Source organism: Labrus mixtus, chromosome 22 (genome assembly GCF_963584025.1).
Source record: "Labrus mixtus chromosome 22, fLabMix1.1, whole genome shotgun sequence".
NCBI classification, from domain to species: Eukaryota; Metazoa; Chordata; class Actinopteri; order Labriformes; family Labridae; genus Labrus; species Labrus mixtus.
In genome coordinates, this window is record NC_083633.1 from 13523987 (window position 1) to 13542161 (window position 18175).

An 18175-nucleotide genomic window follows, 5' to 3' on the forward strand; every position below is an offset into this window, starting at 1 on the left:
TAAAAATGATTCAGCACCCACCAACCATCAACAGGGAAAAATGCTATTTCATTGGGACTCACAGGGACACACTAATCACTTTTAGAAAAACAACTCCCACTGATTTCCCCCTGAGATTCACCATAGGTCACCTCGACAGCTGCTCACACCCTTAGCCAATCAAACGGGAGCAGGGAGTAAGAACCCGGCATAAATACACAGCAATTAAAAAGAACCTAACATTAATCCAAGCAATCAAGCTCCCCATGTCTTCTTGCTGACAGCCTGGAAGTTGTCTATAACATTGTGGCCAGGTTTTTTTTTTTTTTCAGATTAATTTTACCGTAAAGATAAAGAATTAAATCAGTGTTTTGAAAGGAGGTGCTGGGTGAAAAAAATATCAAGGATGAACAATCTCCATGGCAGCGGATGAAAAAAAAAAAGGAAAAGCCTAGGAGTATGGCATCAAGGGAAGACAGAACAAATAACAGCAAGGTCTCAAGGAGAGCATCTTTTTAAAAGGCTCTTTCATAAAAACCTGTTCCATGAAGGAACAGTAAATACAAAGTCACAATGATAACATACATCATAGTATGATCTGTAGACTGTAGAAGTCTTTATTCAGAGAGGGATGCATCTTGTATTATAATGTAGTGGACTCAAAATACGGCAAACTTTCCCTTTATTAAGATACTTTTTTTTTTTAGCTTTTTGGCCTTTATTCTACAGGAAATATGTAGAGAGACAGGAAATGTGGGGAGAGAGAGTGTGGGAAGACGTGCACCACACCGTGTGAAGAGGACTGTAGGCTCTGTACATGGGGCACCTGCTCTACTAACTAAGCTAAACCAGCGACCCTAAACGTTCCTTTTTATTTCTCCACACATTATGACCGTCTTTTTTCACTATAATCTTAACATGATTCAAGTTTTTTTTCCTTTCTCTTTCTTCCTTTTTTGTTTTCTGATACAAACTTCTGATACAAACTTCTTCTATACTGAGCATTAACATAAATGGTCTGGGTACAGTAATTGTTTCTCAGACTCACCTGCAGCACAGTCTGGATCTTGGCAGAGACGTCGGCCTGCTCGTAGAGTTTGATGCCCTCCTCGTGGGCGCCGCCCGGGCACTGCACGGCGATCTGCTGCAGGTGGGCCAACACCACACTGTGAGCCTGGGCCACTGCCTTGAACTTGTCAAACAAAAGCTCAAGCAGCTCCAGCAGCCTGTAGAGGGAGCCAGAGGGAGCAGAAAAGGAGGGAGAGGAAGGAGACAGAAGAGGGATGGAGAGCATGAGAGTGGGAGGGAAATAGATAGGAGAAATTAAACTTAATGAAAATAAACATAATTCAAAAGAATAAATATATTTTTGGAATAAAAGGAAACAGCTTAACACCTATTTTGTTTGATTTCATCATGGTGTTGTCCATCACAATCTAATGCAGGAGATGCACTGGCAGCACATTACTGACTATAGGTTCTGCTCCCTAGTTAAGAAACACACTTTGTTCCTACAGTGAAGCACTTGGCCTTGGGTTTTGTTTATAAAAGATCGAGGGAGCCACCATGGAATTCAGCTTCTTTTTTAATATCACAAAAGGTACGGAAAAAATTAATCATGGAGGGTTATTTGACACCTAATGTCAGCCAGCACACCACTTAACACAGTTTTCTTTGTTTCACGGTAAAAAGCCTCCCAAAGATTCCCCATAATAAGAGATGGCTCTCTGTGCTTCTGCAGGTTTGCATCACAACCAAATTTCCTGTTGCCTTTAATAACAAAATGCTTTATTGTATGATGCAGATGTTCCTGTTTCTGACATGATTTTTTTTTTAAGTTTACTGAGATATTCCAGAGATTGTTAGCTTTGCTGTCTTGAATTTGTTATAACTACAATGTCACAAGAAGTGTGTATGTGTGCACAGATTTGTCCAACTTGATGATAAATTATTCCTTTTTACCGATATAATCAAAGTAAAGTACGTTGAATTGCAAAAATATAAAAAAAAAATGTAGAATGTGCGTTAAACTAAAGTCAAACTGAAGAAAAGAAAATCAACACTGAAGTCATTATCGAGAGTATTTCACCGTACCAGTAGATGCAGTCTAGGGGCCTCTTTCCATTCACATCATCAGCACTAATAACCCAGCACCTGGGCTGACCGTAGAAAAGCTTGTGAACTGTCCACCCTGAGCTCAAATGAACAGCTACTGTCATTAGTTCTAAATGGCTCAGGCTGAAGAAGAAAGTGAAGCCAAAACAAACAGACCTTCCACTTGACCTGAGTGCAACGCTCTGGATCGGAAAACTCACAGTTGCCTCGTGTACGCTAATGCTTTCATGCAGACTTTGCTCTTCCTCCTTTCTGCACAAGGACAAAGCTTTCAAAGTAAAGAGGGAACACATGTTACATTATCTAAGTCTCAATAAGTACCCAGTGCACCCATGCCGGCGAGTGAGCGCCCGATGTTTTAGTGGAGCTATTTCAGCTAATATAAACCGAGTCACCCTGTCTCACATCAGACTTTAAGTATCATTTTGATGTACCTATAAAGATGTTTATAAAGTATGTATCCTAAGTTCTGCCTTCTGTTCCTTCCCTTACATGCAGCCAAATCTTGAAGTCATGTCAACTAGAAAGTTCTGGTTACCTGGGACTTTCTTAAACACACCATCTTCTTGTAAGTACACTCCATAGGCAACCCAGTCCATTCCTTATTGATGCTAAGTCAAAATAAATTGCTCCGATTTGAATGCTGCGAGAAAAGAAGGCTCGCTGAAAGTTTTTGGGAAGTGGCCAAGGTTTCCAGGGAAGGTATAAGGATAATGTAGAACCAAGATGAATGTTTCACTAGGGGGGCATTTTGGTTGGCGTGCTGTCGCTGCACTGGCAGTAGCAGCAAGTAAATGTTATTAATGGAGACGAAAGCAGGCACAAATCACTATGAAGAATAACCTGGTGAATGGGGCATGTTTGAAAAGAGGATCTGTGAAATGCCAACGTGTGGAGGAATCTTCTACCTCATGCATAAACATTAAGGACAGACAAGAATGAAAAGATACATGGTGAACAACAGCTTTGAGGAGTGGACAAACTATGCTGGATCATGTATGCATGCATTGAGAGATAGACAGAATGTATGGCTCTGACCTTGTCACCACTGCGACCAAACCTGCCTCTCAGCCCCTTATATACACACACACACACACACACACAGACAGACACAAAACATGGACAGTCTACTACTCCTCATTATCTCCCAGTGGAGGCCATCTAAATCTATATTGTCTGTTCTTTGAGGCCTCACTTCTCATTTCCCCTCAGGATCGAAGCTAACCTGCACATGTCTGAAGAAGAGTTGGAAGCACACACATGGACATCCAGTTCCTGATTAACTGACAGTTAGAAAATGTGTGTGTGTGTGTGTGTGTTTCATTTGGGGAGGTCTATTTTAGAGTCTGAATTACATTATGAAAAGATTGGTTGCAAGAAAATGAAATTACGTGTTTAAAAGAACCCTTTTGAAGTATCCAAAGCCTCTGGTCATACTTGTATAATACACAAATGGGCATAGAGTAGACATTCTCACAAATTTGTCACTCAGAAGTTTTGACCACTGAACTGGAAAGGCACAAAAAAAAAGCACAAGAGACAAGCACTCAAGCTTGTGATCAATGTGCCTCTTTGTTATAAATTGGATATAAAACACGAAGCCTTTTATTCTAATGTTTCTTTGATCGCTCGAGCATTTCTTTGCTTCAGATCAGCTCTTTTTTTCTGAAGGGGAGTCGCATTAGATTCTGAGCATAGCATAAACAAAGCAAAAAAGGAATTAAGCTCCATTTTCGTTATACAAAATGAAAAAGGGGAATGTGAGTTCAAGAAGTCAGTCTTGATGTAAATCAAACCGAGCCACACACAGATCAGGGGGGGGCATATTGAGAAAAACTCTCTTGCATGCAGCGGGAGCTGAAAGTAAAGCCTAGTGAGAGGAGTTAAAAAAGAATGGACTTCCAACGTGGATGATCACAGCAGAAATGAATTAGAACCTAAACCTCAGAACGAAACCATACACCGTCTTTTATGCTGCAAAGTGTTTAAGTGCTGCCTGCTAGTCTGCGGTGCAATAAAATATAGCGTGCAATATGCAACACCATTGTTCCTTACAAGTGGAACATTGGTCGAAGTTGCCATAGCAACAAGCCTCGACTTTAAATTGAAGTGAGCATAGGTGTGTATGCATCCAAATACAAAGCACACACAAATCTCTAAAAGTGTGACACAAATGCAGCATTAAGCGCTCGCACGTATCCGCACACTGAGGCGAACTTAAAACAATCTGCAGGAGTCGAGCTTAGAATGAGCTGCACGCTGGCCTATTACTTTGAGGTCAGATGAGATTCAGCAGCAGGCACCGGGAGAGAAGGAAGGCAGACGAGGCTGGAGAGAACATCCCTGACAGAAAACAAGACGTTCCTCTTAAATGGTTCAGGATCAGTGGACTGAGACCTGTGTTTCCACACACCCCCCCCTACCCCCCCACCCCCCAACCCCACCCCACCCCCTCTCCAAAAGTCTGCTCACTGTGCAGGAGCATCGGATGTCTGCAGGAGCTGGATGTGACTGCTTTTAAAACGCAGGTGTGACTTTGTTTATGGGTGTGTGTGTGTGTGTGTGTGTTTAACCATGACTCGTCTGGGTTTAAAGCAGCAGAGCCTCTGTTTTCATGGTCTGAAGCAGACGTGACTCCAGCTCGAGCCTTCCTGTGTTTCATACCTGGTTGGCTGTCTGACGATGAACACTCTGGGACCGCATTCAAAACATGTTGTGTGCTGCCTTTACTGTCAACTCTAAGAATTCCTAAATAGCCTGCATGTTAACACCGAAAAACGACAGACAACTACTCTAAGTTTGTTATTATTTATAAACAGCAGTATTTGTACCTCGTAAAGATCTTCAGAGAGGGGAGGGAAGATTGAATTCTAAACCTTTCCAAAGACTATAGTCCACTGGGAAAAGGATTCTAGTGGGAATACTACAACTTCAAAAGAATAAGCATGCTGCCGGCTACGATAACATTTTTGCATTGAAATAATATTGAGAGGTGACAGCTTTTTTAAGGTCTCGTTTCAGTTGTAACAGCAGCAGCTGCACTATTCACACTGATCTTTTTTCTTTTTTTTTTACAAAAAAATACTACTACTACTTATATAAAAAGGCTTTCATCTTTCCAAAGAGCTGCTTACATTTTCCTCTTTATGACATCTATCTGTATTTCCCTTTTAATTTACTTCTTATTATGAATCATCTAATTTTTGTTTTTTATTGATACTAATGGTACTAACCCTCACTCTTAAGGACAGTGTTCTCCACTCCCTCTTTCCCTCACTCTGTCAGTCCCTGTTTCTTACTGTACCTTGGCTGGCTCTCCTGGGCCAGGTTCTCTCCCCTCTGGTAAGCGTGGTCTGCTATCTGAGTGGTTGACCTCTTGACAATCTGTTTCAGCTCAGGTTCCAGCCGCTCCATTATAGCTTTGATGGTCTCAGGGATTTTCTTCAACTTGGCCAAAGCCTGGAGACAAAAGACAAATTTATATCTTTGATGCAAGAAAACAGAGATACTGATATAACAGCACAAAGCAGAAAGGTGGAAATGAATGTTAAAAATGAAAATGAACACACATGCATGTGTGTAGTGTATGTACCTTGATGAGGATGCCCATGAACTCAGCGCTGTTCTCCTCTGGGTCCACCTCAGGGAGTTCTGATTGGTTAAACTCCCGCACATCCTGCTGCAGCTCACGCACTAAAAAAGGTATACACAGCGTGTTCACATCAACAAAAACAAGCATATGGGGAAGGTACTTACTAAATATATACAGGAAAAGGAATCTGATTATTTCTGAAATAGACAATTTAAAACAACATGTGTAAACAAACTGTTGTTTATCTGAAGGATGTGCATTTGAAGCCATTGTGCTCTAATGACATGATAGTGTTAAAAGTCATAAAAGTCAAACTTTGAAACATTTAAGAACTCTGGAGATCAAAAATATATGACAAAACTATCATTTTAACTACACAAACCAAATAAAAACAATAGCCCCCATGTCTTAATAGAATATAATCTGTCTCATGTTAAAGCTGACACCTGCACCAATCCTGTTATACCCCCCCCCCCACCACCCCCCCTTTGTGTTCTCTCCATCTGATTTAGCCACATTAGTAGTTAAATTGAGAGTGGCAGCATCGAATGATGCTCTAATTTCCATTAGATGGGGCCTCCCAATTCCCCATCAAAGCGCGTTAAGAGAGTTAATGTTTATGGCAAGTTAATGGACTTTGGGTGTATTTCCTCTTTTCCCCCATTCCAACTGTAGTTTCTGTAATAATTATGACAATTACTAACTACAAATGAGGTGCACTAATGCCATTAGACAAAATGGCAAGCCAAGCCGTTGATGGAAGCCGGCTGCTGTGTCGTGACCACAGTTGTTGTTAGCATGACGGCGTATAAGCACTTACTGCCTGGAGGAAGCTAATTACAAGTGTTCTCTTTGCATAACATCGAGGAAACTGTGGTTAAGCTTTTAATTTTTGCAAAAAGGGTGGATGAATAGAAAAGATAATCATAATATCCAAGATGTCATTTGTATATTTTTGTTTGAGGTGCTATGTGTTACGTTATCAGACTTAGTCAAGGGAATTAAAGGATGAAATAAAAGACATATAACATCGATGACGGTCAAAGCTCTCCGCTAATATCATAAATCTGTCACTGTCTAGTTAGATGGCTGCAGAAAAAAAACGAATTTGTGAAAGGACACTAGGTGGCAAAAGTATGGTGAATAGATTCTGTTATCTACAGAGCCAAAAAGAAATGGTGATTCGCTCAGTCAGAATGCCAATAGTGGGTGGGAAAAAAAATAAGTGCCAGGCTTTATATAAAAACTCTGAAGCACAGAGGGAACACCACGTTATTGCAGGATTAACTTTTTTCATTATCTTCTTGTTTGCGTTCCGCTGTGCTCTGCCTGGAAGGAATGCAGCTTTGACTCTACGCCTCAACATCCGAGGGAGAATTCATACAATCCTGAAAACAGCAGTGTGCATTATCAGCCCCTGTTAACACGCTGGTTACCAGTTTGAGTATAATGAATGCTGCCCTCCCGCTGTGATGACAGAGACGCTGGGTGACTGATGATGTGATGGGAGACAAGATGATTATAGCGCTCCCGAACGGAAATGTATATTATGATCTAAGTCGCCGATGTTATGACATTAGCCCCAAGAAAAAGAAACGTGGGTGTGTGCAAAAAAGCACCAGCGATGTCTTTAGCCGTTTTGAAAAGAGTTTAGATTTAGTTTCTGCAGGCGTTCAGCAACACTGTGTGTGTGTTGTTTGTGCACACGTGCATGGTTGGCAGTACATAACTATAATGACATGCAAATGAATGTATTTCAGAGTGATGCTAATGGCTTCATTATGACTAAGAATATTAGCACATTAAAAACAAAATTGCAAATTGAAATCCACACACTTTGTTATCCAAAGGGCTAGACAGCATTGCTCTTCTGGCATGTTTATCTGTATAGTATTTATTATGTATGCAATATCAAATGGAGAGCAGACCATATAACTCCCACTTCATTTGACTTATCTTAAGCAAGCTACCTCCTATATTTTCCCTTTGTATGACCTTTTTTTTTTTAAACTATTCTATATATGACAGAGGACCGTACCACTACTGGATCCAGGTGTGCTGAACTGTGATGAATCCAAAAGCTTGCGTGGGGTGGACAGACTGCTGACATCCAACACAGGCATTGGAGATGCATCTTTTCCTGTGGAGCTATAAAAAAAAAAAGAAGAGTATACAGAGACGGTGATTATCAAAATGAAACGAGTCATGTTATCAAATATATTGTTTTCACTTAATTGAAAAACAGGATAGGTGAGAAGAACAGGCCTACATTAACTCCAAAAGTTTGCAATGATCCCTTCTTGTATACAAATACAAGTTTAGTATGCTTTTACAGAAAGGCAGCCACTAACCTGCCTCATTCTAACAAAAACAATCAACTTTTATAGTGAAACGCCTTGCATCTCTGGGTGGGATTGTCGCTGCTTTCCAATGAGCCATTTATCAAAGCCTTGAGCCTGAGGTGGACACAATCCAGGTCCTTTAACTTGGGCGGTATAAACACAGTGTGCCTGCTAAGTGAGTCGGGTGTATGGAGGCTGGCTTGTTGTTAGAGGCGACCCAATACAGAAAGGCCAGGACCTGTCACCGTCTGACCCTGTGTAATAAATCACTGTGTCTCAGCAACCCACCGCCACCATAATTACTGCACCCCACATGAAACACACACACACACACACACACAGGCATGTGTAGAAGTGAAAACAACACTTAAACTGAATGCCTTCCATGCAATACAACAGCATCAACAGTGTGTGTGCAGCTATTGTGTCGCATTATCTCTCGCATTAATACAGAAACATCATGAAACTAAGAAACCAGCCCTTTGGTCACGGAGGCATGGCTGAGATTATCTTCCGATGGCTGCAAAATCTGCTGTACAGTATCATACAAAGCCTAACTGATGTCACAAACAAAGTGTGGATGTTCAATTCTGTCATTTGCTGAAAGAAATTGGCGGTTGATTTATTTCCCAGGTTTAAAAAAAAATGGGTTCCCCTTGGCACACTTAACAATGAAAGCTGGATATCTCACAGGAATGGACTTGAGCTTGTAGCACATATCACAACTTTCTGTGTATATCTCCAAGTGTCCTACAGTATGAGTAAACAAGTGATATTTCTTAATAAGTTATGCGGGATGCTTATTTCTCAGTTTCTTTGGAACTTCAATAACTCATCCAAAAAGTAAAAAGATAAAGAAAGTGAGCAAAAAATTCTACAAGATCTAATTGTTTTTGTCAGTAATTGGCTGGATTTCCCCTTTCCTCGCAATAAATAACTGGCAAGTTGTCTCAGCAGTGGAATAACTTCTAATGAACAAACATTTTTTACAGAACAAACTTTGCAAAGAATAAAGCCCTCTGAAGGCTGCATATCTGTGACTTTATAATAAGCAAACAGTTTCATGCCTCTGACCACATAAAGTGGACAAAAAGACACATTTTATAACAATCTATGACTTTGATCCACCTCACTGCCTGTGTCTCTCATCATCCTTTTACAAAGTGTATTAGTGTTAGAAACCAAATGGGAGTAGTTCATGGTTGTCGTGTGGAATCATAAAATAATAACTACAGCGTTGCTGAAGCTCATGGCTATTTTTATAGAAAAAAAAATGAAAAGAAAACATAAATGCATACTGTAATTTTTTGATAAGCTGTGGTAATGTGCAAAATAATGTAGTCTCGCGTGTACAAGAACAGAAACAATAATAAAACACTAATTCATTTATTTTTACACAGCCAGCAAATTGCCAAGCAACCCCCGATGGCATTGAAGTACCATTTTAAAATGTTCTTTTGTTCTCATCACACAAAAAGTGGACTTGAATAGGTAAAATCGTGATATGATAAAGGTATTAAACCACCTCTTACCCTGGAAGGCGAGCAGCATTTTTGTCCTTGTTCTTGTGTCCCAGTCGACTGGTGGACTTGATGTAGAGGTGACGGTGCAGCTCATCGATGAGCACAAGGTGAATGTTGAGCTTCCTGCTGTGGAGCTCCAGGCGCAGATCTCCAAGACCCTCCACCTGCAGCAGAGGGCCTTCCAGGGAGTCTACTGCTGACACCTGCATTTGACAAAAAAAAAAAAAGTGGTTCATTTGTGTTTTTGTTTTATGTTTGTTTATAATGTTTGCCTTTAGAGGAGCATTGAGAGAAGAAACAACAGAAAACATACGTAAAGTAGAGAGGTGTGGTTAGGGGTGGCATGATAACTGGCTCAGAAAAAAAACATGAATAAAAGGTGATCAGTCAAAGTGAAACTCATTCCCATCATTACCTTGTCATCTAAGATTCTGTAATTCGTTATACTTATGCACCATTTTTCCTTTTTTGTCTAAGTGCAACTCCAAAAAAAGCTAAATTTGTTCAATTTAAACAATAATTTAGCCTAGGTGAGTTATTGCACTTATTTAAAAAATGTTTGTTTGAAGGGGTCTTAAGCTCAACTGTGATTCCTGAAGGTTTCCTGTATTGTGTTTAAGACAATACACTGCCTTGTTAGCTGTCCACATGGACTGTTTTCCTGCATGTAGCCAAAGCCCGCTCAATCATGATGGGTCAATACTACTCAATCTAAAAGAGGAAATCAGAATGCCTGGATCACCAAAATTCTAGTCTCTCACTTGCAGATCGATTATCCACATTTATCTCGTAATAGAGATTAGGAAGGGCAAAGTCAGACTCCATGCTCTCACATAAACAGTCATGTAACATTATACATAGTGTCATGGACAACATCTCAAGACCACATTTCCGTCCAAAAGCTTATCTAACATCTCCTTATGCTCCTGGGTCAGACTCTTTCTTAACCCCCTGGTCATCCATTCTCCCTCCCTTCTCCCCACCTCTCTCTGTTTTATTAGCAGCAGCAGTAATAGTAGAATAAGCATGCATGCAATTTATACATTCTCATGCCATTAAATAAAAGTGGCCTGCCAGCATTTGTGAGCATTTATGTGGACGTCAAGGGCACTAATGGCCTGATGATAGCACTCTGTTGAATATTTGTATGGCTCGAGTAGGCCAGGAAGGAATGTGTAGCGGGGGGGGGGGGGGGGGGGGGGGGGGCACTGGGCAGGGAGGCATGGGTCAAGTGTGTGTTGATGCAAATGAGAGCCACATTAGTGACAAGATGAGCTAATGCGCTGCATGATCAGCCCCCTTTGGCTTAATAGAATAACTGTGCATGCCTGTGAGGCTCAGCATGTCCTCTGTGTGTGTGTGTGTGTGTGTGTGTGTGTGTGTGTGTGTGTGTGTGTGTGTGTATAGTTCACATATGTGACTGTTTATGATCATGTGTGTGTTTGTGTCACTGTAAATCGTTTATGTTTCTGTGTGTGGGGGGGGGTTAAGGTGGGGGGGATATCTCATTACCACTGGGCTGGGATGACAGAGGACGGTTGGTTAATATCATTAGGTGGGGCTAGACTGTCAGGTAGATGAGGGATATAAAGCCTCTGGTGAATATACCAGGGTATAGAGGAGGAGGAGGACGAGGAGGATGAGAGAAGAGAAGAGTGTGTAAGTGTAAAACAGACAGATAATCACTAAGCTCTTTGCTCTAAAGGGGGTGTCTTCCATTGTATGCCTGCATCTGGGTTTCATGATACTACAGAAAGAAAGAAAGAAAGAAAGAAATGCAGGGTAAACATGAGCAGAAGAGAATAAAACAAGGGGAGCAGAAAGGAGGAGAGGACCTGGAACCAAAGACATTCTCGATGTAACCTGTCCCATTGGGTGTAAGGCTGCCATTCAATAGCAGACAGAGAGCATAGTCTGAATTCTAATTGTCAACCCGTAGAGACGTGACTCATTTACAGTCTATGATATAAACACACACATGGACAAATGCAAAACAGGAGACTGAGATGGGGAGAGGCTGAGAGGCTGAGAGGCTGAGAAGTTAGTTAGTACATGTAATCTGCTTTTGCCAGGCTTCATGGCAAAAGTAAAACAAAGATGCTTTTGTAACCACAAAATAGATTTACTTTTTTTTTTTTAAAGACAGAAATGACGTGTGAAAAAAAAGAGAGAAAGCAACAGAGGGAAAATTGGAAAACCAGGGAGACATCAATCTGACAGCTGAGTGCGCTAATGAGTGACAGCATGATGGGAATAAACACATCAGGGACTCTCAGAGAAGTATAGGATTATGACATTCTGTCTGGAAAAACATATTTTTTTCTAAAAATCCCGATGTTAAACGTGGTTGGCATGATATATTTTAAGGAGGGAGCAAATTTTAAGAGCAACTTAAGTTTGTGATTTCAAGTGTCATTTAATCCTCCATATATATGCTTGTGTTGTGTTAGTTACTTGTTTAAAGAAAGACTGTGATTTAATCACCTTAACATTGAATCAAACTGCTTTAGCAGCCTATTTTTTATTCATGAGCTCTAAGTTAATGTGTCACCGAGGCAAAAGGTAGAATCAGTGCATCCATGAGCATTTTGATCTGGAATGAAATTACCTTTAAATATGCTTATTTCGCACAAACCAAAAAGCACCATTCTTACTTTTTTTTAAAGCATTCAAAGTCTAAAAGACAGAGCATTAACGTCCAACTGACTTTGAACTCTCCAGAACCTGTCAAAACAAGCTACACCACGCTTGAATGAGGCTCCACTTCTCTGCTCGCCCACGAAGAGGATTTTCCATGGTCCTTTGGGTGTACCATCATCCGTTTTTCCCCCTCCTCCTCCTCCTCAGATAACTCCGTTCTAGCAAACTAATTATTGCCAAAGTCTGAAGGAAGATGTGTGGGAGTGACGGAGGAATGGAGAGAGGGAAAAGGGAAGGAAAGGAACAGAGACATCAGAGAGTTGGGTCGTTTAGTCCTCAATGCCGTCCTCCTGCTCCCCTGTGGAGCGTGTTGCGAGCGCACATCAAAAGAACAAGAGCACAGCCATACGTACACAGCTGCAGCACCCTCTCTGCACTCAGAAGGTGTTCGCTTGAAGTAAAAGAGCCGCATCCACTGGGCTGTTCAAGGCTAGAAAAGGATTCTTTAAAAGGGATGACAGGCGCCTGAAAATCAACCTTAGCAGCAACACTTCATGGACACTGGGCTTTATGTATTTGTACTGTGCACAGCAAGGGGCTCAACAAAGCCATGCTGCCTCACTATTGCCGTATGCATTTACATTTGTCCACAGGCGACTGCAAAACCATTTCTTAACATCTCCACACATCCTTTTGAAACGCATGAAACACTATCTGGAAGACTAAAACTATCACGCGATCTTCGTTTTTTTTGCTTTTACCTTATGTCTGATTCTCTACAAAAACTGCCCCCCCCCCCCCCCTTGCAATATGTCTACTCACCAGCATATCTGTAGCATGGAGGTAGTGCTTGCTTGCCATATAGGCCTCCAGCCGCTGAGGCACCTGCTTGATGCTTTCGATTTCGTCTAACAGCTGGAGGACGTGCTTGTGCTCGATGCCCTCGATCCACAGCTTCCTCAGCTCGTCCCTTTTGCAGTGGAGCAGCATCTTACAAGACAGGAGGTTCTCTTTCACCTGCAAGGAAAGAGCGGGTTAGGGGGTTTGCATTAGCAGACCTCAGCAGGTAACAGCAGGTAATGTTGCCAGATCCCTATCCAATTACTCATGAAGGGGCCAATGTTCCCATTTCATATATTTTGGGAGGTGTTAAGGAGAAAATTATACCCAGAGCAGGATTCAGAATACAACTCTCGATTGCTTTACAGAGAGTTTCATTTTAGGCAGACAGGATATGTTTTAATTAAGTCTGATTTTCACACTTGGGAAATAATAAAAGCCTAAACAGTGAGATGAAAACCCCTTTAAAATATATGAAGAGACAAATTATTAGGAATGAAAAAAAGTGATTTGTTTTTAATGACACAGTTCAGACTTAATGCTTTAAAATTCAGCATGAATTCTAGACGTGGCTTACACACCCATACAAAGTCATTTGTCTAGTATGCAAAAGCGTCTAACAAGTCCCCTTCTTCCTACCTGTTTGATCTTGTTGCGGGAGCTGGTGATGCGCTCAGTAATGCTCTGGTAGGTGCGGATGGCCGTGGTAAGTTCAGCATAATGCTGAACAATCAGCTGATCGAGATCCCTGTCACATGTCTCAAAGGCCTCTTCCAGACGACCCTTCTCCGTCTCCCTGTCTTCAACGTCATCGCTGCTGGACAGAGTCCTTCAACCGAGAGGAGTGAATAGACAGTTTACAATAAGGTCAATAATGAAACTCACCTCATGAGTCTCAGTTGAGCATCAGTTTTGGAGTGGATAACTGAGGTCATAGGCAGGTTACAGTAGAAACAGTCAGGGGTCTTTGTATGGCAACAACCCTAACAATACATTATGCAGCATATTAATATGAACGGGTATATTTATAACATTATATAACATCTACAACAGATAAAGTAGAGGTGTTTTCAAAGATAAAAACTCGTACATTCAGCAGAAGAATCATGTTTTATTCACATCATATAAGTTAAACATTTTCTTGTTGCTATGGAGCAGTTGCAGCACTTAGAGGGCTACATGTTATGAAAAATGCAATAGGTTGTATTTAGTGAATAGTCATGGCAAACATGTAAGCTTTTATTTATCTTTCATAAATTCAGCAACACAGGAAGGATGTTGCTAACATGTAGCTTTAGCATGAAAGCTAGCTGCCATTCCGTGTCTTTCCGACAATGCAAGCACACTTCAAGATCTACCTGACGTCCAACCAGCGCGTTAACTTAACGTAAAGCACATGATAAACCTCACCTTATGACAGAGATAAGAAGTCCGGAAGGGTCTTTGTTTTTGCTTACTGCACTCCTGTATCTCCCTGTATCAGCTGCCATTTTTCCAGCTGCGGCACCCAAACAGGAAGACAGAAGCGCGAGGGTACACCGAGGCATTCTGGGAGTTGTAGGTTTTATTTGTAAAGTGGATGCTTCAAGAAATGTATATTTTCTGAGATTTCTCACTAAGCAAGGGTAAGAAATGAGAAGATTCTAATGAAATAAATCAAAATGGGCGTTATAAAAATAGGCATATATGAAAATATATAATACAAATTAAAGTAGATAAAAAACATTGTTGGAAGGGTTTCCTCTGTTTCAATGGGAAATAAATTTCACCCAGTTTTCCTGATTTTGACAGTCCAGCTAGATTTTCTCTCTGACTCATAAAATACAGCCTACATTACATTATTATTATTATTTTTTTCATAACATTTAAAATGTTTTATCAAAGACAAAAAAGCCATTCATAAGAAAAACAAATCTATTTTAAGATGAGTTCTTATATATTCTAAATTGGTCTCAGTCCTAATTGATGATAGATTTTTTTTTTTTGCACAATAGTACAGATTCTAGTTAGAGTGCAGGAAAATGATACTTGCAGTAGATTGATGTTTTAAGTAATTTACAATGCCAATATCACGATAGAAATAACCACTTCATCGTAACATTTTCAATCCAGTCCTCTTGAGACTGATAAAGGAAAGGTCGAGCGAGAAAAAAAAAGAAAAAGACTGTGTGTCAGTGAGTTAATAGCCTCTCCCATTTAGAACATAAAGTGCTGGATTTGGCAGGGCTCTCCTACTCTGTATCTCTGACAATCTCTGCTGTACCGATGAGAATAGGAGAGGGCATTGATTCTGAGGCAAAAGGGGTCGATTCCCAACAGCCTGGGCCTTGATTGATGCACCGGTGGACTGACGAGATAACATTGTGGGTGATCTTTGTGTCCCTTCCTGACAAAAAAAAAACAATCGCTGTGTCATCCACGAGTCACTGTTTTTCTTTAGAAGGTGCCAAGCTTCTCTTCCAAGTTTAATTTTGAAGTTCTTATCGCCTCTCCCTGCAGGCCAAGTCCCATCAGTCCAACTAATCTACAGGGTTTCTTTTCTTCAATAACTCAGGGCCAAGGTTATTTCTTCCAGCTTGTTGTGTGCTTGGACGCTAACTGATTGCGTTGACAGGCTGACCTGTGTGTGGATTAAATACAAGAACAATAGGGTCTTTGTAGGACGTCTATATGATCTTTAATGTAAGGATTTAAATGCAAATGCTGCTTCACAATCCCTCTGTGTCCTTCATCTTATGTTCAGTAAAGAATAGTGTAAGAGGCAATTTTTGTAGCACAAAAAAAGCTATACTTATTCCAGCATAGCACATAATTAAAAAATATGTCTGTTGACTAAACAGCAAATATAAGTATAATAGAAGATCAATAATAGCAACGCTTCAATTAAGCAGGTCCTTTCCCTTATATGGTTCTTGTGATCAATAAATAATGAATGTCCTCGGCCTTAAAAATCTTCGTTAATCTAATTTGGAGTGCTTATTAACTTCTAGGTTAAAGATAATAGCTTTAAAAAGTATAATTAGAGGAAATAAGGAGCGATAAGAGGGTTGGTTAAATAAAGTACTTTCACCTCTTCAATGATGCCTCTTGGAAACTTGTAACAAATTCATCCCTTGGTGATTAACAAGAAGATAAGTATTGTTTTGTGTCCATGGTAAAGAGGAACACCAAAACATTGCATCTATTATCCTGATTTTTGCAAGATTATCTTCAGAATATGTTTTACATTTCAAATGTATTACTCACCTGCATTAACGCAAACACAACAATACACTTTTGATGAAAACTTCTATTTATATATTTATATTTAAAATGTGGTCACATTACACACTTAATTGTGCAGATTAAGAAAATAAGAGTTAATGATTAATATAAGCCCATTGTTGAATCAACCCAAACATCATTGGATTCAAGCAAAGTATGAGATATTCCCCAAAAAGAGCAAAGAAATATAGACTTAGTGTGATCAAAGAACAAAAATTAATATGAATGATCTTCTTATGTGCCTTATTATACTTGACTGATTCTTCCAATGTTTAAACTGGTACACGCAAGATATTCAAGATCCTGATCAGTGATAATGCAAATTCGGATCAGGCAGACAAAGTGGAAGTGATGCATGAGCACAATAAATATGTATATGTAAATATGTATAGGGCGGCTGTGGCTCATTTGGTAGAGTTGTCGCCTCTCAACCGGAAGTTCGAGTGTTTGATCCCCATCTGAGCAACATGTCCGATGTGTCCTTGGGCAAGACACTTAACCTGACATTGCTCGCGCTGCTTCGGTGGCGGTGCATGTACGTCGCTTTGGATAAAAAAAAGCATCTGCTAAGTGAATTGTAACATTGTAACATTGTATTGTGACAATGGCTGAAAACTCCTTGAAATGCAGCCGACAAATGGTCTTTCCAGGAGAATCCGCCCAGTGCATCCTATTTGGCCCAAAATATCCCAAGATTCATTGTTTGTCATGCAGTTCCACAAGGTTCTGTGATTGGAAATATTATTTTCACCTTATATAGGCATCCTCTAGGTAATATCATGAGGAAAAATTGCATACATTTTGTATTACTTTGCAGATGATACTCAATTGTATATCAATGAGGCTGGCTGACACTAACTAGTTATGTAAACAAGCATGATGCCTCAAGGACATTAGGACCTGAATTATTTTGCTTCTTAACTCAGACAAGACTGACTGACATTGTAGGTATAAATTGATTGTATTCATTCTTGTTTTTGGTGTTGTTGCTTTCTCTCTGTATCCATCTGTTTCTTTATGCATCTCCCCAACACAGTTGCAACAGATGGCTGTTCAACTAAAGGTTTTCTGCCGCATTGAAAAATGAAAATTGTTAGGCTTTTATTACTGAGAGTGCTTTACTTGTTGTTTGAAATCAACCCTGCTTTTATGTTCAAATAAAGTAAGGACATTCTGGTAGATCGAAGGTCAGATCTAAAATCTCTCTCTCGCTGTCTGTCCATCCTTTCCTCTCTTTTCCCCATCAATGATGTTTAAATGTACTCTCAGCCTTTCAGGTGTGTAGTCCTATATTACAAATATCTTCAGAGTTTCTTGTGCAGAATATTTCACTATGACTGCAGGATTGTTTTGATATAACAGTACTGTATACACATCCACAATGAATTCTTAAAAATATTTGTATTGATTTATTTGTGCATGGAATTGCAAATATAAAGAAAACACAAAAATCCGTGGATGAGAGCACAATAGGAAACCGTAGTAGATTATTGTGTGTATATCAAGTTTAGAGGATGATTCTTGTGAACTGTCATTCCTCATATCATCTCTCCTTGAGCTATATCAAATTTCCAGCTGCAATTTCATGATCTGCAAGGCTGCACGAGATTCTGGAAGTTAATTTAGAGAAAATATGGATTGTTTTAAGATTTCAATTGTGGATAGGAAAAGTCTGCCGATAATGAATTTCAGATTTCTATTTTATATATCCAATCTAGCTGTTAAATGTTATTACGGCTTGACAATGGCTGAAAGCTCTTTGAAATGCAGCCGACAAATGGTCAAATTTCCAGCTGCAATTTCATGATCTGCAAGGCTGCACGAGATTCTGGAAGTTAATTTAGAGAAAATGTGGATTGTTTTAAGATTGTGGATAGGAA

At 40.1% G+C, this 18175-nt stretch overlaps 1 protein-coding gene across 1 annotated transcript in view; it reads right to left on the reverse strand.

Annotated features, from left to right (window-relative positions):
* Window positions 1-14548, reverse strand: part of exoc4 (exocyst complex component 4) — a 105924-nt gene extending 91376 nt beyond the window's left edge. Inside the window, exons 1-8 of the mRNA XM_061030341.1 lie at window positions 14442-14548; window positions 13671-13860; window positions 13014-13208; window positions 9561-9754; window positions 7725-7834; window positions 5687-5787; window positions 5399-5553; window positions 1028-1205 (exon numbers count right to left, since the gene is read on the reverse strand). Coding sequence (XP_060886324.1) covers window positions 1028-1205; window positions 5399-5553; window positions 5687-5787; window positions 7725-7834; window positions 9561-9754; window positions 13014-13208; window positions 13671-13860; window positions 14442-14521 — 1203 coding nt within the window. The 5' untranslated portion in view covers window positions 14522-14548. The remainder of the gene's footprint in view (window positions 1-1027; window positions 1206-5398; window positions 5554-5686; window positions 5788-7724; window positions 7835-9560; window positions 9755-13013; window positions 13209-13670; window positions 13861-14441) is intronic.
* Between the last annotated feature and the right edge of the window lie 3627 nt (window positions 14549-18175).